At 39.9% G+C, this 23,391-nt stretch overlaps 1 protein-coding gene across 4 annotated transcripts in view; it reads right to left on the bottom strand.

Annotated features, from left to right (window-relative positions):
• The window catches only part of CD99L2 (CD99 molecule like 2), a 134,010-nt gene that overhangs the window by 32,022 nt on the left and 78,597 nt on the right, over positions 1–23,391 (bottom strand). For all 4 annotated transcript variants that reach the window (XM_058291422.2, XM_058291423.2, XM_058291424.2 and 1 more), the window contains exon 2: positions 21,389–21,451. In XM_058291422.2, coding sequence (XP_058147405.1) covers positions 21,389–21,451 — 63 coding nt within the window. The remainder of the gene's footprint in view (positions 1–21,388; positions 21,452–23,391) is intronic.

Genomic DNA, 23,391 nt, shown 5'->3' with positions numbered 1-23,391 from the left:
ACCAGCCTCTCCAGGTAACTGCAGGTGCTTTTGGCTGACACAGACTGAGTGGTCAAACACTTGGGGCTCCATTTCTGTACCCCAATAGGCTAAGAGAGGAGGTGTGTTTCCTCAGCCTCTCTGGGAAACTGCAGGGGCATTCAGCCTGCATGAACTGGTTTGTTGAGATACATGAGACAAACACTAGCAAAACTGAAGGGAGAAATAGATATCTTTACAATATTAGTTGGAGACTTCAATACACCACTCTCAGCATTTGACAGAACATCTAGGCAGAGGATCAATAAGAAACAGAGAGCTTGACTAATATGATAAATGGACTAAACCTAATAGACATATACAGAACACTGTACCCCCAAACAGCAGGATATACATTATTTTCACGTGCTCATGCATCTTTCTCCAGGATAGACCATATGTTGGGTCACAAAGCAGATATCAATAAATTCAACAAGATTGAAATTATACAAAGCACTTCCTCTGATCATAATGGAATAAAGTTGGAAATTAACAAGTGGCAGAAAAAGGGAAAATTCACAAATATATGGAAATCAAAGAACATACTCTTAAATAATCAGTGGGTCAAAGAAGAAATTTTGAAAGAAATCAATAAATATCTCAAGATGAATGAAAACAAGAGCACAACATATCAGAACCTATAGAATGCAGCAAAGGTAGTGCTGAGAGGGAAATTTATAGCCCTCAAAGCTTACATTAAAAAAGAAGATAGAGCTAAAATCAATGACCTAACTACACAGCTGGAGGAACTAGAAAAAGAACAGCAAACTAATCCCAAAGTGAGCAGAAGGAATGAAATAACAAAGATCAGAGCAAAAATAAATAAAATTGAGAAAAAAAATAGAATTAACAAAACCAAAAGTTTGTTCTTTGAGAAGATTAACAAAATTGACAAACACTTAGCTAGACTGACTAAGAAAAAAAAAAGAGAGAAGATGCAAATAGATGAAATAAAAAATGAAAACAGGGACATTACTACTGACCCCAGGGAAATAAAAGAGGTTGTAAGAGGATTCTATGAACAACTGTATGCCAAAAAACTAGACAATATAGACAAAATGGAAAAATTTCTAGGAACATACAAACAACCTCACTGACTCTAAAGAAATAGAAAACTTTAACAAACCAGTCACAGGTAAACAGATTGAAACAGTCATCACACAACTCCCCAAAATGAAAAGCCCAGAACCAGATGGTTTCACAGGTGAGTTCTACCAAGCATTCAAAGAAGATTTAATATCAATCTTACTTAAACTCTCCAAAAAACTGAACAAGAAGGAACACTATCAAACTCATTCTATGAAACCAGTATCACACTAATACCAAAGCTGGATAAAGATATTATGAAAAAAGAAAATTACAGGCCCATTTCACTAATGAATACACATGCAAAAATCCTCAATAAAATACTTGGTAATTGAATCTAAAAACATATTAAAAGAATGCAGAGGTGGCAACTGGATTTGGTTTAACTGATAGAGTGTCTGCCTACCATATGGGAGGTCCAGGGTTCAAACCCAGGGCCTCCTGACTCGTGTGGTGAGCTGGCCCATACACAGTGCTGATGTGTGCAAGGAGAGCTGTGCCATGCAGGGATGTCCCCCACACAGGGGAGCCCCATGCGCAAGGAGTGTGCCCTGCACACACGCAGAGCTGAAGCAGAAAGATGACAAAACAGAAAGAGACACAGATTCCCAGTGCCACTGACAAGAATGCATGTCTACAGAAGAACACACAGCGAATGGACACAGAAAGCAGACAGTGGGTGGGGGGTGGGTAGGGAGGGGGTGGGGAGGCAAGGGGAGAGAAATAAATTAAAAAATACATCTTTAAAAATATATATATATGTATAGTTTTAAAAAAAGAATGCAAGGGTGGTTCAACACAAGAAAATCAATCAATCAGCATAATACACCACATTAATAAATCAAAGAAAAAATCAAATGATCTTATCAATTGATGTAGAAAAGGCAATTGACAAAATACAGCATCCTTTCTTAATTAAAAAAATACTACAATAAAGATAGGAGTTGAGGAAACTTTCTCAACACGATAAAGGCCATATATGAAAAACTTATAGCTAACATTGTACTCAATGGTGTAAGACTGAAAGCTTTCTTGTTGAGATCAGAAACAAGACAAAGATACCCACTGTCACCATTGTTGTTGAATATAGTGCTAGAAGTTCTAACTAGAGCAATTATGGAAGAAAAAGAAATAAAAGGTATCAAAATCAGAAAGAAGTAAAACTTTCACTATTAGCAGATGATATGATGCTATATCTAGAATGTCCCAAAAAATCTACAACAAAGCTGCTAGAGCTAATGAATGTCAGGATACAAGATCAATACACAAAAATCAGAGGTGTTTCTATACAATCATAATGTGCAATCAGAAGAGGAATTCAGGAAAAAAATTCCATTTATAATAGCAACTAAAATAATAAAATATTTAGGAATAAACTTAACCAAGGATGTAAAACACTTGTATTCAGAAAACTACACTTCATTGTTAAAATAAATTTTAAAAGACCTAAATAATTGTAATAACATTCCATGCTCATGAACTGGAAGACTAAATATCATTAAGATGTCAATTCTACCCAAATTGATATACAGACTCAGTGCAATCCCAATAAAAATGCCACCAACATTTTAAAAACAAATAGAAAACACAATTATCAAATGTATTTGGAAGAGTAAGGTGCTCCAAATAGCAGAAACATCTTAAAAAGGAAAAATGAAGTTGGAGGACTCTCACTTTCAGAATTTAAATCCTATTACCTATTATCTAGAGTGGTATATTAGTCAGCCAAAGGGGTGCTGATGCAAAATACCAGAAATCTGTTGGTTTTTATAAAAGGGTATTTATTTGGGGCAGAAGCTTACAGTTACCAGGCCATAAAGCGTAAGTTACTTCCCTCATCCAAATTCTGTTGCCATGTGTTGGAGCAAAATGTCTGCCATGTCTGCAAGGGTTCAGCCTTCCTCTTCCTCCTAAGGCTCCATGGTCCCAGCTTCTTCCAATCAGCTGTAGGCTGGGATAAGTCTCATATCTCTTCTGGGTTTTTTTTCTCTCCAGCCTCAGCTGCTCCGCTCTGTCTGCAAGGCCAGCTGTAAACTATTATATCAGGCAAATGTCTCATCTCTCTTATTGGGGCTACTGGTGTGGCTAATGGAGCCTTCTCTCTTTCCTCACATATCTGCTTCTTTGTGTATTTACTTCCTTAGGCTCTGGCATTAAAATTCCACTTTCTCCTCTGCCATGTCGTTTTCTGTGTGAGTCCTACCCACCAAAGGGGTGGGGACTCAACATACTACTGAAATGGCTCAATCAAAGCCTTAGTCATTATTTAATCAATTAAAAGTGAAACCTCTGAATCCAATACAATCTATTATGCTCAGAGGAACAGACCAGTTCACAAACATAATCCAATATCTATTTTTGGAATTCATAAACAATATCAAACTGCTACAAGTGGTAAAAACCGCATGGTATTGCTATAAAGATAGACAAATAGGCCAATGGAACTGAATCGATGGTTCAGAAAGAGACTCTCACATCTATGGTCAAGTGATTTTTGACAAGTCTGTCAAACCCACCCAACTGGAGCAGAACAGTCTATTCAACAAATGGTGCCGGGTGTACAGGATATCCACAGCCAAAAGAAAGAAAGAGGACCCATATCTCACACCTTATACAAAAATTAACTCAGAATGGATCAAAGATCTAATATAAAAGCAAGAACCATAAAGCTCCCAGAAGAAAATGTAAGAAAACATCTTCAAGGCATGGTGGTAGGTGGTGCAAAAACATGAGCAATGAAAGAAAACAGGGATAAATGGGACCGTCTCAAACTTAAATACTTTTGTGATTCAAAGGGTTTCACCAAGAAGGTGAAATGGTAGCCCACTCAATGGGAGAAAATATTTGGAAACCACATATCTGATAAGGGTTTGATTTCCATTCTACATAAAGAGATATTACAACTCAACAATAAAAGAGCAAGCAATCCAATTAAAAATGGGCAAACGATTTAAATAGACATTTCTCCAAAGAAGAAATACAAATGGCCAGAAAACACATGAAAGAGTGTTCCATATCACTAGCTATTAAAGAAATGCAAATCAAAATGACAATGAGATAACATTTCACACCACATAGAATGGCCATTATTAAAAAAAAAAAACAGAAAGCAATAGATGTTAGAGAGAATGTGGAGAAACCGGAATACTCCTTCACTTTTGGTGAGATTGTAAAATGGTTCAGCTTCTGTGGAAGACCGTTTGGCAGTTACTCATGAAGCTAAATATAGAACTGTCATATGATCTAGCAATTCCTCTACTAGGAATATATCCAGGAGAACTAAAAACTATGACATGGACAGACATCTGCGCACCAATGTTCATAGCGGCGTTATTCACAATTTCCAAAAGATGGACATAATCCAAATGTCCATCAACCAATGAATGGATAAACAAAATGTGGCATACACATATGGTGGAATACTATGCGGCAGTAAGAAGAAATGAAATTGGGACATATGTGATAACATGGATGAATTTTGAAGACATTATTCTAAGTGAAGTAGGCCAGACAAAAATTGCATGGTCTCATTAATATGAACTAAATATGAACAATAAACACATTGAGCTAAACCCTAGAGTACAGATTATTAGGAGATAAGAGGAGGGTTGAGAGGAACTACTGATGCTTCACATATATTGAAGTTTTAATTAACTTGACTGTAGAAGTGTGGAAACAGAGTTGATGGTAACACATTATAGAGAATAGCAGCTGGTTTATAAATGGGATTGTGGCTGAAAACAGTAGTCTAGAGATGTAAATGTCATTTGAAAGAAAGGTAGAGAATAACCTAGGGAATGAATAATACAGTGAATTCAGAGGTAGATAAGAATCGTGGTTTATGGCACAGATGCAAGAGTGTTCTTCTGTAAGCTAGAGTAGATAAACATCACTTTTGCAGGGTGGTGGGAATGTGGAGAAACATTTGAAAAATACAATTGATGTGACCTATGGACTGTGGTTAGCAGCAATACTGTAATATTCTTGCATCAATGCCAAAGGTGTAATGTATTGATAATGGAGGATATGGAAAAAATGTGCCAAATGTACACTATAGACCATGGTTGGTGGTAATATTCTGATAATATTATCTCATAATCTGTAACAAATATTCTACCATGGTGTGGTGTGTTGGTGAAAGGGTATTGTATGGAAATTCTACACATGAGCATGTTTGTTTTGCAAGTTCACAACCTCTGTAATAAAAACATATTTAAAAAAATAATAGGATGGGTTGGGGGAAAATACATCAAATGTAAGGTATGGACTATAGCTATTAGTAATATTTTGATTCTGTTCTTGCATAGATTTAACATAAGTTTCACAACAATGCAAGGTGGTGGTGGAGGGATGATGTATGGGACCCCTGATGCTATGCATGTTTATTTTGTAAATTCACAAATTTACTATGCACTTATCATTTATGTATGAAAAAATATATTTAAAAAAACAATAGAGAAAATCAGCAAAACCAAAAGCTGGTTCTTTGAGAAGATCAAAAAAATTGACAAAACCCTAGCTAAACTTACAAAGGAAAAAAGACAGAAAATGCAAATAAGTATAATCAGAAATGAAAGGGGGAAAGTTAGGACTGACCCCACAGAAATAAAAAGAATCATAAGAGTCTATTATGAAAAACTGTATGCCAACAAACTAGACAACCTAGATGAAATGGAAAAATTCCTAGAAATGCACAAACAACCTATACTGACACTAGTAGAAATACAAGAACTTAACAAACCAATCACATTTCAAGAGATGGGAACCTCTTATATTTTTCAATGTAACATTTTGTGTAATCTGTGCATCTTTTTTAAAAAGATAAAATAAAATTAAATATTAAAAAAATAAAAAAGTAATTCTGAAAAAAAATCTCCCAACAAAGAAAATTCCAGGACCAGATGGCTTCTACCAAGCATTTTGAGAAGAATTAACACCAATCCTGTTTAAACTCTTCCAAAAAATTGAAGAGGAGGGAAAATTATCCAGCACATTTTTTGAAGCCAGCATCACCTTGTGGAGTTACAAACTTGAATATGAATAGAAAAGGTGAAAGCCCAACATAATGTATGTAACTAGCAGTACTATTATGTGGCATGGAAGTGGTTTAAAGGGAAAGTCTAAGGTCATGTGCATTACTAAAAGGAAAGATAAAAAATATAACATGGAACTATATAGCATAGTAAAACCGCATGTGAAATATGAATATGGGTAAAATTGCATATATAAGTCTGTTTTTTTGAAGTTGAACAAATGTATATTAATACTACCAATTGTTAATATCAGACAAAAAATCACTATGGTAAGTGAAAGAAACTAGCCACAAAGTACTACATATTTTATGATTCCATTTATATAAAATGTAAATACAAATCAATTTATTAAGATGAATTAAATAAGTGGTTATATAGGGCTGGGGAAGGACTGCTAAGGGGTATGGAGTTTTTCTTTTTTGGAGTAATGAAATTATTCTAAAATGCTTTGTGGTGATGAATTTACAACATTGTGATTATACTAAAAGTCACTGATTATACACTTTGGATAGATTGTATGGTATGTGAATATGATTCAATAAAATGGCTTAATAAATAAATAAATAATTGTGCAAGAATAGCCGGAAATAGCAACTATGTACAGCAGGGGAAACATAGAGGGATTGAGAGGTGAAGACTTTTCTTCTTTGTTTTTCGTTTATTATTATTATGATTGAAATAATGAAAATGCTGTAATAATGACTGAAATAATGAATGCACAACTATGTGGTTATACCAAATACCATTGATTGTACACTTTGGATGAACTGTATCCTTTATTAATATGTATCAATAACATTGATTTGTTAAAAACACGTGAATTACAGATATGTGAGATTTCCAATAGTTTCTTTTCTCAAACATGAAGACTGTGCCATAACCATTTCTCCAGGGAGGAAGGCAACCAGCGCTTTGATCAGAAATGCTGGTTTAGAACTGTTGCATGCAAATACCCTTGGATCAGAACTCTTGAGATTCTGAGCACTGCATGAATAGCAGACACTGCTGGGGAAACACCACCAAATATTACTTTAAAATTGTTTATATTAATGAATAGCCTCACTTGTCCAGAGTTTATTTTTCTTGGCATCTCTCTTTCATTCCTTCATCCACTCTTTCACTCAATAAATATTTATTATCACCTAGTGTGAGGTAGAAAGAATAAAATGTATGTAAAAACTTTGAAAAGGATGTGATAGGCTAAGTAATGGTCCCCAAAGGTGTACATATCTTAATCCTGAAACTTGTATGGCAAAAAATAATTTGCAGATGTGATTAAGTTAAGGTTCTTGACAAGGGAGGTTATCCTGGATTATCTCAGTAGGCCTTAAATGCAACCACAAATTGTAATGAGTATGAAGAAATTATATTGGGTGCCTCATCATCCTGCCTGGCCTGGTTATAAGTTTCTTTTCTAAGCAACCACTCCAGTTAGCCCTGCCCTGGGCAGAACTGCAATTAGCAAGGCCTATACCTCTATATGGCTTGGGATGATAAGGCCCATGCCTCTTCTCCTGAAAGGCCCCTGCTGCTTCTTTCCTTTCACACCACATAATTAACTAGCAGGGCATGTACTCCCATATGGTTTGGATGATAAGAAGCTGCCCTCAACTTCTCCAAAGGACCTTTTCTGCTTCAGCATTTCATGCTGAATAGTTTGCAACCTCCAATCCTCAGTATCTGCAGGAAATCTCTACCCCTCCCCTTGGGTCACGAAGGCAAGACCCCAGGACACACCTGTGCTCTTCCTCCCCACCCCCTTCCAAGGATCCTAGCAGGAGCCTGGGATAGGTAAGACAGGGCCCCTCACTGCCCTCATTCTCCCATCTCCTCCTTAAGGCTCTTTAATAAAACTGTCTTTTCATGTATTCTTGGCTGGCTGGCTATCTGTGTTCGTTCCTCATCACCTAAAGAGCTTACACATAACATCCAAAACACAAGTGTCCTTATAAGAGGGATTCTTGACTTCAGAAGAGAGGTGATAAGGCTAGGAAAGTAGAGATTAAAGTGATGTGGCCATGAGCCAAGGAATGAGGGCAGCCTCTAGAATCTGGAAAAGGCAAGGAATGGATTCTCTCTTGAAGCCTCAGAAAGAAATCAGTATTGCCAACACCTTGATTTTAGCTCCACAAAACTTTTCAGGATTCTGGCTTCCAGAACTGTACAACAACAACAAAAAATTCTATTGTTTTAAACCACTAAGCTTGTGATAATTTGATATGGAAGCAATAGGGATAGGAAACCACTAAAGAGACTGCAAAGGTACAAACACAGGAGAAAGAAGGAAATCAGGAAGGTATGGCATCACTGCAGCCAATAATATTCCAAAAAAAGATCAACCAAGTCACAGTCTAGAAATACAGGATGGAACAAAGATTTAAAAATGAGAGGGGGGATTGTAGGAAGATGGCCTTGGACTAGCAGGCAGGAATCAATGCTCTCACAAAAACAATGGAGAAAGAGCCAAAAGCTATCTGAGGGATATGCTTTGGGGGTCAGCAGACTAGGAAAGTGCTACACAACACCCAGGAGGGTGAGGGACAGACAGAAGAAGAACCCAAAACAGTTCTAAGGTCATGGCAGATGGGGTTCACTGCCATGGCAGATGGCCCTTCTTTGGAGCCTGTGTTTCTGCGTGATGGAATTGGACTCAGAGGGGACCTCTTTTCATAAGACTTCCATGCTACTTTATAGGAATTGTAATAGGTGCTGGGGTTTAAGATATATTTAGGGGATTTGAATCTCTGGACTGATAATATGACACCCAGGCCCAGAGCCTCAACAGACTTCAGCTCCTACACTTTGATTTACTGGACTTACCCCACTCAGCTGACATGGAGTTGAAGAAGGTCAACCACCACACCATGGAGCCTAGAGTGTCTACAACTGAAAGCAGGAGGAGTGCATCCAGTATCCATGTGGAATCTAAGCCCCCACTTGTCATAGATGTGCAATGGACACAACTAATCCAATGTCCACAGAGAAAATGTGGAATGGGTGTGGGAAGGGTAGCCATGGTGGCTGCTGGGTTTGGGGAATGGGAGGAAGAGATGAGAGGTGGAGCTGGTTTCAGGACGTCGAGTTGTCCTGGGTGGTGTTTCACGGACAATTACGGGACATTGTAGATCCCCCCAGGGCCCACTGGATGGAATGTGGGAGAGTGTGGGCTATGATGTGGATCGTTGACTATGGGGTGCAGTGATGCTCAGAGATGTTCTTACCAGGTGCAATGGATGTGTCACGATGATGGGAGCAAGTGTTGCTGTGGGGGGAGTGGGGGGTGGGGGCGGTGGGGTTAAATGGGACCTCATATTTTTTTAATGTAATTTTTAAAAATAAATAAATTAAAAAAAAAAGAATAGGAAAAAAAAAAAAAAAGAAGAACCCAAAACAACAAATGTGAGTTACCAAACTCACACAGTGGCTGGGAAGGGCTCCCCTCCTCCACCCCCAAGAAATTAAGCTGGGGTAAAACCCCTGACTCACTGCAGCCAACTGAGAGGGGAACAGACATCTTCCTCCCTGTCAGCTGTTTCAAGGGAAAGGGAAGGGAGGTCGGGGTGCTTTTCTTCAGTGAATTTGGCCAGCAGAGCCTACTTTGAATCTCTGCTCTGGATAGTCAACACAGGAACACAGGAAAGCCAAGAGTAAAATACCTCCATGGAAAGGTGTGTTGATTAGTGCCATCTTCTGGCCAGTCTTGAAATTGCAGGGACAAAAAGTATTTTAGGTTCTCTCTGTATCCTAACTCCTGGGAGAAAATCTGTCCCATTAGCGAGTCCCTGGCCTGATTTTGATAACTTCAGCTGGGCAATTTTAAAGACTTAGAATAAGTTGAAGCAAAGATCAAAGAAGAGCTGTGGGAAAAAAAAAAAACAATAAGGAAGCAGATGTGGCTCAAGTGACTGAGCTCCTGCATACCACATGGGAGGTCCTGGGTTCAGTTCCCAGTGCCTCCTAAAGAAGATGAGCAAGACAGCGAGCTGTTGCAATGGGCTGGCCCAGCAAGCTGATGCAATAAGATGATGCAACAAGAGACACAAATAAGAAAAACATAACGAGAGACATAACAAAGCAGAGAGTGAAGGTGGCTCAAGCAATTAGGCGCCTCCCTCCCACATGGGAGGTCCTGGGTTCAGTTCCCAGTGCCTCCTAAAAAGAAGATCAGCACACAACAAACAGACACAGAAAATGCAAACAACAAGGGGGTGGGGAGAAATAAATAAATAAATAAAGACATAATTAAAATAAGTCTTGAAAAAAAACAATAGGCAAGTGAGAGAAATTGGCCATTAACCATCAGAGTAAATTCACCAACATAGTCAGATGCCTAGACATCAGCAAAAAATTGTAAGCCATACTAGGAAACAGGAAGAGATGGCCCAGCCAGAAGAACAAACAAAATATCCTGAAAGGCATACAAGATTTAAGACAATTAATCAGTGATAAACAACTCTTCTAAATCAATTTTAAAAATTTAAAGAAAATATGACTACAGAGATAAAGGATATTAAGAAGACACTGGGTGAGCATAAAGAACAATTTGAAAGCCTACAAAGAAAAGTAACAGACATTATGGGAATGAAAGACACAATGGATGAGATTAAAAATACATTAGAGACACATAAGAGCAGATTTGAATTGTTTGAAGACAGAATTCGTGGTTTTGAAGACAGAACATCTGAACTGGAAAAGACAGGAGAACCGAAAAAGAAGAGAATGGAAAAAATGGAACAGAGTCTCGGGGAATTGAATGACAATGTGAAACAGAAACATTCACATTATCAGTGTCCCAGAAGGAGAAGAGAATGGAAAAGAGTCAGAAAAAGTATTTGAAGAAAAAAATGACTGAAAACTTCCCAACCTTTATGAAAGACATAAATATCAATCTCCAAGAAGGACAACGCACCCCAAACAGAATAAATCCAAATAGACCTACCCTGAGACACCTACAATTCAGAATGACAAATATCAGAGATAAAGAGAGGATTCTAAAAGCAGCAAGAGAAATGAGGAAGTCTCTGCTGGCCTCCAGAAGAGGAGTACAAGTATTGAGAGAAGAAGGCAGTGGCAGAGTTGGGGAAGGGTATAAGCAAGTGGAAAAGAAAAGAGATAGAATGAGTAGCTAGTTTAAAAAAAATAAAATAAAAAAAATATATAAATAAAGAATGAGTAGCTAGAGGGGATGTGGAGGTCTTGGGAGACTCTTTTTCAAAGATGGGAAAGACAAGCACATTTAAATGTAAACAGAGAATGATGTCATGGAAAATGGCAGAGTTAGGACCTCTGAAAGTTTGCCCCTCCATAAAAGCAATAAAAAAACGGGCAAAATAGTCAGAATCAACTTTTCTTGAATGCTGGAAATAAATCAAATGCTTAAAGCAATCTAAGAAGTGTTTAGTCAAGAAAAACAGGTGAATCTTGGTTACAAACTCTGAGTTTTGTGGCATTTTAACTCCCCCTAGTCCCATCCTCAATTCCCCAACTTAGTGATAGCCTTGAAAAATAACAGTCCTCATTCCTAGTACCAGAGTGAACAAAACAGAGCTGGAGTTTTTTCAAAGCTTCATTCTCCCCAAATTGTCATTATTTGACCTGTCTGATGGTTTCCTGAAAGATTCAACTTGAAAGGTTTGTCTCTATCTGACCTCACTTGAAGGAGCCCAATGCTAACTACTTCTTCCCATGGGACAATTGTCTACTGTTTATCATCATGTCTGCCTGAAGCCATTGATAACTGATGGGGCAAACAATTGGCTAACCAAAAGCTGGGAAAGAAAAGCTGGGGAATGAGATGCTTTGTAGAATTAAGGGCCTTGAAAAGCTCTGATATATTCCTGGTATTTTAGAAGGGCACGCACATGCACAGGACTGCATGTATGCTCAAGAAACATCTGAAAAGCCCCTCACTTTTGCCAGATCTTGAGGATCTGCATAAGAGGGAAGCCGAGGCTAAGGCAGATGTGTAAATAGGCTGGATGTGTGTTGAAAGGTTGACCCAACATACACATGCACAGACCTTTGTGGCAAAGATGGAGATTTATTGGTTCCAGATGTTTAAGGAAATCTCTCCCCAATCATTAGCTGACCAGTAAGGTGAGTGAAAACATCAGTGGCTACCTACAACAAAGAATACAGACTACACGGATTTAGTTCAGGAAAGTCACTAAACAAACAAAGAATGATTACTACAGAAACCAGCAATAATAAAAAAAATTGGAGGAATAGAGGGAAGTTGACTCCAGAGTTGTCATATTATAATATTCAAATTGTCCGGTTTTCAACAAAAAAGTACGAGGTATATAGAGAAACAAGAAAATATCCTACACATGGTGTTGGTGCTGGTGGTGAAGTAATCAATAAAAAATATCCCTGAGGAAACCTAGGCATTAGATTTATTGGCAATGACTTTAAATGAGCTATATTAAATATGTCCAGTTTTAGTGATTGTTCTGGGGATTACAGCTGACATCTTAATTTATCACAATCTAGTTCATATTAATACTAACTTAATCTTAAAGGCTCTCAAGTCACACCATACACAAAAAGTACCTTGTAAGAGTTTTATAGTTTTAGGTTTATGATCCATTTTTAGTTCATTTTTGTGTATGGTGAGAGATAGGGGTCCAAATTATTTCTTTTGCATGTGGATATCCAGTTGTCACTGTACCATTTGTTGAAGACTATTCATTCTCCGTTGAATGATCTTGGCCCTTTGCTGAAAATAAATTGACCAAATGGAAGGGTTTATTTCTGAACTCTCAATTCTCTTCCCGTGATCTATATATCTACCTTTGTGCTACTACCACACTATCTTAATTACTGTAGATTTGTATAAGTTCTGAAATCTAGAGGTGTGAGTCTAACTTTGTTCTTCTTTTTCAAGATTGTTTTGGCTATTCTGGTTCCCTTACATTTCTATAAATGTTTTCAGATCAGTTTGTTGATATCTGCACAAAAAAGGCAGCTAGGAGTTTGATAGGGATTATGTTGAATCTCTACATCAATTTGGGGAGTATTGCCAGCCTATCAATATACCTCTTCCAATCCATGAAAATGGGATGTCTTTCCATTTAGTTAGGAGGTTATAAAATTTCTATAAATATTTTAAATAAGTAATATTCTATCATTCTCACATTACTGGATATTTGGGATACTAAGTGGTATGGACACTTAAAAAACCGTAGATCCATACCTCCAAACTGCTTTCACAAAGGACTGTATCAATGAACTATACCAAATTATGCTCTCATCAGCAACTGTTAACAGTGTCTACTTCCCCACACCCACACTCTATTCTCATTTAACATCTAATTTGATAAGCAAGAAATCATGAGTGTTCTTCAGTTGCACTTCTTTGGTTATTAGTGAGATTGAAAATTTTCCCATATTTAGAACATGTGGACATTGATGGTTCTGCAGAGTTGACTACCTCTTCCATCAAGAACACTTTAACGAAACTTCCTACCACCCTGGAATGATACCAACTCAGGCTGTAGATCCAGATGAGCAGATGAGCCCCAAGAAACCTACCACTTATATCCAGGCTTTCCAGCCATGTCACTGTGAGAAGTGATCTGCTGTCACTAAGAAATTTTACTTCTCTGCTCCATAATTGGGCCCTAGCGAAAATGAATCTAGAAGTACATTTAGGCTTCCTCTGAGATGTTATCCAGTCATTTCATAGTTATTCCATCCAGGATACACAGTCCGTTTTTTTTTTTCCCTTAGACAAGGAAACTAAGGTCAATTAGCAAGCACAGGGACTACTAGTTCCAAAAACTGGAAATAAGTGCATGCCAACACACACCCTCACACAAATAGTTGTGTTTAGCTAAAGCTGTCTGCTTGCCAGATGTGCCAGGTCTGCCAAACTACTTCCATCCCATATTTGAATAAAAGTTTCCGAGTAACTGGTAGAGTTGAGGCAGAGATTTCAAGAAACAAAAGGAAAACAAGCTAAGCCCACACACACGTCAAAGCATCTGTGACCATCTAAGTCGATGATAATGAAAACATCCAAAGGCCAGAACCAGCACAAGTCCCACCCACCTGTCTTTAGAGAGTCGAGCCTAAACAAAAATGACACATAGAAAGGAGTCAGGGCAACCTGCCTGACACTTCTTTGAATGTAACAAGAGCTGCACAACCAACTGAAATGACTGAGGTACATTTCAGTCAAGGGAACTTCTAAAAAGAAAGAAAAAAACAGTTTTACCCCTGATTTATCCTCATTTATTAATTCATTCAACAAATATTTCTTGAGGACGTACCATGTGCCAGGCACTGTTCAAATACCAAGGATAAAGGAGTGAACAAGACAAATATGGTGCCCTCATATTTGGAGCAGAGGGTGGGAGGCACATAAAGTTGATGGGGTATCAGATGGCGGTAAGTGGTCAGGAAGAGGCTAGGGAGGGCAGATGGGGTGGGCGAGGGCGGCTGCTTTAAAGACAGTGGTAGGTGTGAGAAGATAAAATTTGAGCAGAGTGCTGAAGGGAGGTATAAAAGCAAACTACGCAGATACCTGAGCGCCAAGGGGAGAGTACACAGAAGACTCTGAGGCAGAGCGGCCAGGGGTCAGCATGGCAGAGGCAGAGGGAGCCAAGAGGGAGCAGACACTGAAACCAGAGTGGGAACCGGGAGCCAGGCTGGGCAATGCTTCACAGCCGGAATCAGGACTTGGGCTTCTGCTGAGAGTATGATGGGAAGTCACGGAAAGGTTTTGAGCAGGGGTGTGGCATGATCAGATTCCCATTTTAAAGGCATCACACTGACTGCTGTGTCGAGAACAGATGGTAGAGGCAAGAAGCAAAAGTGGGGAGAACAGTGAGGAGAATATTGCCATCGACCAGAGAGAAGACGGCGGCTTGGCCCAGGAATTAGATGTAGGATGTGAAAAAAAGTGAGGAGTCGTGGATTACTTCAGGGTTTTGAGCACTTATGCAGGTCATGAACTACTTGGTCACACCATAAATATTCACAAAACAGGCCAAGTGCATTCTTTAAGCAGAGGGTTTTTTCCCCAAACTTTGTTATGATAACAGACATAATACAATTTGCCATTTTAACTGTCAAAAAAAAAATGAAGCTGCCATTTACTAAGACAGGGAGTATGAGATGAGCAGGTGTGAAGTTTGGAACATGCTAGTTTTAAGATGCCTATGAACAGCAGCAGGATATACATGCCTGGAATTCAGGGGAGATATCTGAGTGGGAGATATGAATTCGGGGATCCATAGAATAGATTATAAAGTCATGGGACTAGATAAAATTACCTAGGGAACAAAGAGAGCTACAAAGGAGATGCAGTCCGAGGAGCAAGTCCTGAGGCACTGGAAGTTTAAAACCATGGAGAGAAAAGAGGATGGGGTAAAGGAACCCAAAAGGAGTTTGCCCATGAGAGCATGGTGTCCTGAAAGCCAAGTGAGGAGGAGAGCGTGGGAACAGCTACTCCAAGTGCAGCCAGTGAGTCGAGGATGGCAAAGACTAAGAAGTGATGCAATGTGCAGGCCCCATGGTGCATTCTTTAGACAGGCCTACGTACAAGGTGGGCCACTGAATGGCCTCTGGGAACTTGGATTTCAGGAGGGTCCCCCCATTCCTGGACTGATAAGAGTGGCTCCCTGTGCCTCAGCTGCTTGTACAATCCATGGTCTGTACTGAACCCCTGTTTTCCTCCTGGGAGTCTGCAGTCTTGGGAAGTGGCAGGCAGAGCGGGCCTACGGGCCCAGCCCCCAGGAATTCTCTGGGCTCTGGTTCTCCAACGAGCTTCCCGGTGGACCACATTGCCCATGTGTTGTCACAACTCATTGCGGGAGGAGTTAAGTGCATCCTGTGTAACTCCACTGGGAGAGGACCCTGGAAGCTTGCGCCCGGTCCGGTTTCCTCAGCTCTTTGCCCAAGGCACCTTTTCCTTTGCTGATCGTGCTACATATCTCTTTTGCTGGACTACATCAGAGCTGTGAGGATGACAATATGTTGTTGTGTCCTGCAAGTCCTCCTAGCAAATCACTGAACCTTGGGGTAGTCTTGGGGACCCCTGACACCAGGGGAAGCTGGAGACAGCAAGTACTGACAACTCTTTTGAGGAGTTTTTCTGTAAAGGGGGACAGAAAATGGGGGTGATCACTGGAAGGCAAAGAAGACATCCAAGCAGGGTTACTTTAACTTGGGAGAAACCATAGCATTTCTTTAACTGTAGAACACATTGACTCTAAGTCATTCAGTCATGTTTATTATTGTCAATTATGCCACTGGCCAGACTGCTCCAATCAGAGGATTTCAAAGAATAAGAACCCTGCAGTGGGGGTCTGAAGACTAGGGCCAAGTCTCAGCTCCACCACCTGCAATCTATTGGCTCAGCGGCAACGCAATAAAAAATATCAAGGAATGTTACATGCAAGGAAGTTGTGCTCAGCTGGCAATGTACAGAAGGGAAAGCCAGGAAGGGTAAGAACAGAGCTCTGGCACAGGCTTTGACCAGCAGCTTCACTCTCGATGGGGCAGAGAGCCTGGGAGGCTCTTCCCCCAACTCCCCTACCACTCTAGCACAGGAGCCACAGGCCAGTCAGAGAACAGCAGCTAAGGTGACCTCCAACAAGCAGTCCCCCGCACCTATTGTACATGCTCGGCTGACATTGGGATTGCCTTTGAACAAAGGGATCTGCAGCTAAAACTTAAAAAGTACCAAACTTTTCAAGCCACTGAACTGTATGATCTTCAAGGTCCTGTCCCATTCACATTATTCCATTATCCTGTTGTTCCCCATGTTGTTGTCAACAGCAGAAATGTCACAGGTCCCGGAGTCAGACAGACCTGACTCAAATCCTTGGTCTACAACTTACCAGCGAGGTGACCTTGGGGAAGCTACTAAACTTTTTTGCACCTCAGTTTCCTCCTATGTGTAGTGGGGAGTATAGAAACACCCCAGGACTGTTAGGAGAATCACATGAGGGTGTGCATATGTTTGTGTGTGCACGCCCACCAGGTACATCTGTTCAATAAATGGTAGTTACTGCTATGCACAAACACCTTCCCTTCACTTTTTCAAGAAAAATATAAAACAGAAAAGTTGGAATGTCTCTCACCCCCAAATACATAAAGGGACACAGAAGGTTGAACCCGAAGATAGTTCAAGGGTATTCGCACACCACCTGGGCAGGTATGTCCTGGGCTGCAGCCTCATAGCTCCATGGCCAGCTGTCGTGTGGACCTCTGCCCTGTCACTCCCGGTTTCCAGAGGAGTCCGGTGTCTTTAGAGATCTGCAGGGGCCCTTTCAAGAGAGGGTGTTGCTTACACACAGGCTGAACTAGTTGTGTCTGGCAGGGATGCAGAACAGGAGCCTGGATTCGTGCACTTGTTCAGAAAGTATTTCAAAATTACTAACCACAGTTTTTCATGTCATGCGATTTATTATCCTCCATAATTGAATATGCATCAAACTACTTATCAAGGAATGAGAATAGTAGGTCAGCTTCATTAAAGTAGCAAGTTCCTAAAATAAAGAAACCCACTTCTGTGAAAATTTTCTCAAAGGACAAACTTAGAAAGGGTTCTTTGCTGTTCAGCAAATGCTGCCAGAAATATATGACTCTTACCAGCAGTGATTCTCTATACTATGCATTATACCAAAACAGTAAATTCAACCAGTAAGATGATCATGCGGGGGGGGGGGCAGTGTGTTGGTGGAGGTGGGCTGAGCCCCTTTCAGCCCCCTTGGCTGCCTTGCCTGCAGAAAGGGTGGCTTACCCCACTTCAGTTCCCAGGCCGCAGGGACAACAGCCTGGCCCTGGTATGGTGGTGAGGCGGAGGCCCTCGCAATGGTGGGAATGGGCCCAGGCATCCCGTGGCGGCATGGCACAGACCTCCTGGAGGTGGCTCTGGAGGGGGAGCCGGGAGAGCTCGGGGGCCCCACTGCCCCCAGCACGTCGGCCCTGCCCGGCTGCCTGGCCCCCACAGCCATGATTCAGAGGGCCCACCCGGCAGCCCGCACTGGCGCTGAGGCCAGCCCACCTCTGAAATGGCCATGAGGCCCGAACAGTGGCTTTACCCAGCCCTCTGCGAGCCAGAAGAGAACTGGGTGCAGGAGCCCGGGGAGGGGCCCCAGGGCCCCAGAAGGGGTGGGTGACCACAGATGCCCTTCTCCCCTCGGGGCTCCAGAGAAAGATTGAGGGAGGAAGAGTCAGAGAGACAAAGAGAGTGAGACAAAATTCTGAAAGGCGCTTTTATTGAGGCTCAAATGAAACCAAATGAAAAACGTCTGCTCAGACTGAAGTATATGAAACTATACCTGAAACCAAAAAACCCAGCAGCCAGCCTTGCTCTCTCCCTCTCCCTCATTTCCACACCCTATCCCTCCTAATCAGTCTACAGTTCCTCATGTTACCCCACCTCCATGACAGTGGTTTTCCCAGCTGGTGTCCCTGTGTCCATTCCTGGCCCTTTCCTAGTCTCTTCTCCATGCAGCAGCCAGACCAAGCTTTCTCATGAATTAGATTGTGTGGGAGGTTGCACTGTGACTCCAAAGAGAAGTTGAAGACTTAATTCCCTGTACCTGTGAATGTGATCTTGTTTGGAAATAGGGTCTCTGCAGATAGAGTCAAGGCAAGATGAAGTCACACTGGAGTAGCATAGGCCCTAAATCCAATGGCTTTCTACTTTATAAGACCTTATATCTACTTTGACTGTCTCTGGGATCCTGCTTAGGTGGGGGGTATATGGGGATCTCTTATATATTTATTTTTAATGTAACATTTAAAAAAAATAGAGAGAGAGAAAAAAAAGACCTCATGGTAGGTGGGAGTCTCTCAAACCTTACACCCAAAGCATGAGGAATGAAAGAAAAAATAGATAAATGGGACTGCCTCAAAATTAAACACTTCTGTACCTCAAAGGACTTTGTGAAGAGGGTAAAAAGGCAGTCTATTCGATGGGAGAAAATATTTGGAAACACACATCTGACAAGGGTCTAATATCCATGATCTATAAAGAGATCCTACAACTCAACAATAAAAAGATAAATGGATGATTAAAAAACGGGGAAAAGACTTGAATAGGCATTTTTTTAAAAAGAAATACCAATGGTGAAAAAACACATGAACGAAATGCTTAGCATCACAGGCTACTAGGGAAATGCAAATCAAAGCTACAATGAAATATCATTTCACATCTACTAGAATGGCTATTATCAACAAAACAGAAAACTACAAGTGTTGGAGAGGATGTGGAGAGATAGGGATGTTTATTCCCTGCTGGTGGAAATGTAGAATGGTACAGCCACTGCGGAGGACTGTTTGGCAGTTCCTAAGTAAGCTAGACATAGATCTACCATGTGATCTGGCAATACCACTACTAGGTATATACCCAGAAGAACTGAGAACAGTGACATGAACAGACATCTGCGCACCGATGTTCATAGCAACATTATTCACAATTGCCAAAAGATGGAAACAACCCAGGTGTCCATCAACAGATGAATGGATAAACTGTGGTATACACATGATGGAATATTATTCAGCTCTAAGAAGAAACGAAGTCATGAAACATATGACAACATGGATGACCCTGGAGGACATGATGTTGAGTGAAGCAAGCCAGGCACAAAAGGACAAATACTATATGATTTCCCTATTATGAACTAAATATAATGAGCAAACTCATGGAATTAATAGCTAAAATATAAGTCACCAGAGAATAGAATGTGGTTAGAGAATAGAAAACTGAGGTTTAATCTGTGCAGAATTGGTCAAAAGTTGTTTGTAAATGTTTGGAAATGTATAGAAATGGTGAAAGCACACCAGAGGATTTGTAATTAGTAGTGCTAACATGTGGGTATGACAGTGGTCTGCTTTTTGTTGTTATTTTTGGGGTAATGAAAATACTCCAATATTGATTGAAGTGATGATTGCACAACTTGGTGATCATACCAATGCCACTGATTGCACATTGATAAATTGTATGGCTTATGAAAAAAAATAATAGGGTGGGTTTGGGGAAAACACACCTAATGTAAGATATGGACTATAGCTTAGTAGTAATACTTTGATGAAAGCTCTTTCATAATTTGTTACAAATGTTTCACAACAATGCAAGGATTTTGTGATGGGGTGAGGTATGTGATCTCAGTATGATGTTTTGCATGTTTGTTTTATAAGTTCACAACTTTTACTATACACTTATTGTTTATGTATGTTCCTGTATGAATGGTATACATCAGTAAATTGTTTTTAAAATAAAAAACCCTCCACAATAAAAAGACAAATAATCCAAATGGGGAAAAATGTGACCCATCTCATTCAGGGGGGTCTTAGTCCTTTCCCTGGAATCTTTATAAAAGAATGAATTTCAGACAAAGAGAATAGAAAGCCATGGAAGCAAGAAGCTAGAAGCAATGAAACCTTGAAGAGAAGGGAGAGACCAGCAGATGCCACTATGTACCTTGCCATGTGGCAGAGGAGCCCAGGATTGCCAGCAGCTGGTCTTCAGGAAGATGGTGTTGTCCTGATGATGCCTTGATTTGAACATTTTTCATGGCCTCAGAACTGTAAGCTTGCACGCGAACCAATTCCCATTGTAAAAGTCAACCCATTTCTGGTATATTTCTAGCAAACTAGAATAGTAGGTATGTAGTAGATAGTAGGTAGATAGGAAGGTAGGTTAGATAGATAAATAGGTAGATAGATAGGTAGATAGATGATGGAGGGATGAATTGGATAGATAGATGATAGATACAGATATAGATAGGTAGATATAGACAGCTGATTCAGGTTTTCAACACATTAAATGAAAAAAGCAAGTTGTGAAATAATATACATACATATATATATATAAAACAAAAAACCACTAAGCGATCTATGGCTATAGCTAAATATAACAACATAGAAAACCAATCAGGACAGAGAAGGGCCAAGGGGGACCTCAGCTTCACTTTATAAGTATTCATGCATTTAAAAATAAAGAATGGTTTAAATTTTTTTCAAAAGAATTAAAAGGAAAACTCATTACAAAGCTGAGCATTCAAGAGACTACATATAGACAACATTTTAATGAAAGCTATTATTTTAAAATATCTTTTAAACAATGCAATTTGTAATAATGGTATTTTATCTGATAAAGCGATATACAGGCTACCTACTGCTTTCCTTGAGTGTATATATTATATTCAGCTATTGTTTGCTTTTCACAAATTGCTATTGTTTGCTTTTTACAAATTATTGTTTGCTTTTAATAGAGTTTATTTTTGACTCACGCTTTACTGTGGAAGTTTCTATCAGTCCATCTTCCAAACGTAAATCATTTAAGTCACCGAGTCCTAAAAGTAAAAATAATAATAATAATTAAAATTAACTATATTTTGCATGAAAACAAAATAATACTGAAATGCTCTCTTGAAATCACTGTTTCCCTTTAGACAGTGTCATGGATTAGAAGACTTACTACTAAGACAGACTGAGTTGATAAACTTCCACAAACCAAACATTCAAAGAAGAATTAAAATTCCCACAGGAAGGGGACTCAGCTGTTTAGAAAATGAAGTACAGTCATACAGAAAACTTTCTTCCATAATATGACTTTTGCAAGAGGGAGGGTAGGAGCCCAGATCCTTCCTCATGATGGGCCAAGTTCTCTCAGTCCACCACAGGACTCACAAAGGTTGCTCTACACTTTGCCAACGCCAGGAACCTTTCCCCCCACCTCCAAGGCCCCCAACTAGATTAGCAGCCCTGAAAGATCACATGTAACTGGGAAGTCTCCAGGGAAAAGCTTTTCATTTGAGAACCTGACAACAGACACCAACCTGTCCACTCAAACCTGTGCATAACTTAACTTGACAGTTATCATTCCCTCTAGATGAGCACATGGCTTCCCACAGGGAAGGGTGGGTACGGGTTATCAATTCTGAAAAAAGTCACTATACATGTATGCTTGAATTGTACAATTAAGTAATGCATGGAGGATGGTGGGAGGCAGGTTTCTCACTGTTGGAGTGGGATTTTCCAAATAAGCAAGGGGAAGAGGCTAGAAAAATCCATGTGGTAATTGTGTTAGAGAAATCAGTAAGAATTCATGTTTAGTTTAATGTAGATACAGATGTTTACATATAGACATATTTATAGATATGTGTGTAAAGAGGGATTAGTATCACACGTTTATTTCCTTGTTCTTTCTGCTGAGAAGGTCTAGAAGAAATAACACCCTGGTAACAACAATGCACCTAGCATCCAGATCTTGGTTTCTAACACCATTCTCCAACAAAAGGGACCAGGATTCCTTGGAGGAATGACTAATTCCATGACAGGGGCTGGAAATACACAAGATGAGCCTGTATAATCTACTACTACCAGAAAGTAAGAAAGTGCTAACAAGAAAACCTTAGCAATAATGAGGTTATGTCAAAAGCATACAGAGGCCAACCGAAAGAGCTGCCAATGGCCAAAGCTGGGGCAATTTGAGCAAGTAAATAAAGTAGCATTGGTTTATAGTACCAAAATAATGGCTCCATACTGATATAAATAAATAATTGATTAAATACATAAATGGGGGAGAAGAGACAAATCTACTGTGCAGAAGAATTCTAATTAATTTATGTAGATACTTCACCTTCAAGGAGGCAGAGCATAATTCCCCACTCCTTAAGTATAGGCTGCACATAGGGACATTCTTCCAAAGAGTAGAGCAGGAAAAGGAAGAAAAAAGAGCAGCATTTTGGAGGAGAATCCTGACAAACACTACTTCAGCCAGGTGATCAAGGTCAAAATCAACAGTGTAAGCTATTTGGATACTATATACCCTTGACATGATGTGATGAAAATTACACTTCATCTTTGTGGTCTTCCTCTGAAAACCGCATAACCCTAGTATAATCATGAGAAAAACATCAGACAAATCCCAATAGAAGAACATTCTACAAAATATCTGACCAATACTCCTCAAAATTGTCAAAGTCATCAAAAACAAAGAAGGTCTGAGGAACCGTCACACCCAGAAAAGCAAAAGGAACTATGATGACTAAATGTAATATGGGAGGTGGGGCAAGATGGCGTCTGAGTAAGTACACTGTCATCATCTCTCTTACAAAAGACTGGCTGTGTGGTGATGGAGTCCTACTGGAGCAGGCTGTTTCAGGAACCTGCAGGGTGGAGGTGTCTGGACATCAATCTGGAGAGACTGCAGCAGAATTGGTGTTTGCTCAAGGTAGAACTGTGGGTTTCTAACACTGTAGGCGGAAGCTGTGGGAAAGTAAATTCCTCC

This window comes from Dasypus novemcinctus, chromosome X (assembly GCF_030445035.2).
Source record: "Dasypus novemcinctus isolate mDasNov1 chromosome X, mDasNov1.1.hap2, whole genome shotgun sequence".
NCBI lineage: Eukaryota > Metazoa > Chordata > Mammalia > Cingulata > Dasypodidae > Dasypus > Dasypus novemcinctus.
Note: the sequence above shows the minus strand (reverse complement) of the source record. Positions and strands in the feature narration are given on the sequence as shown.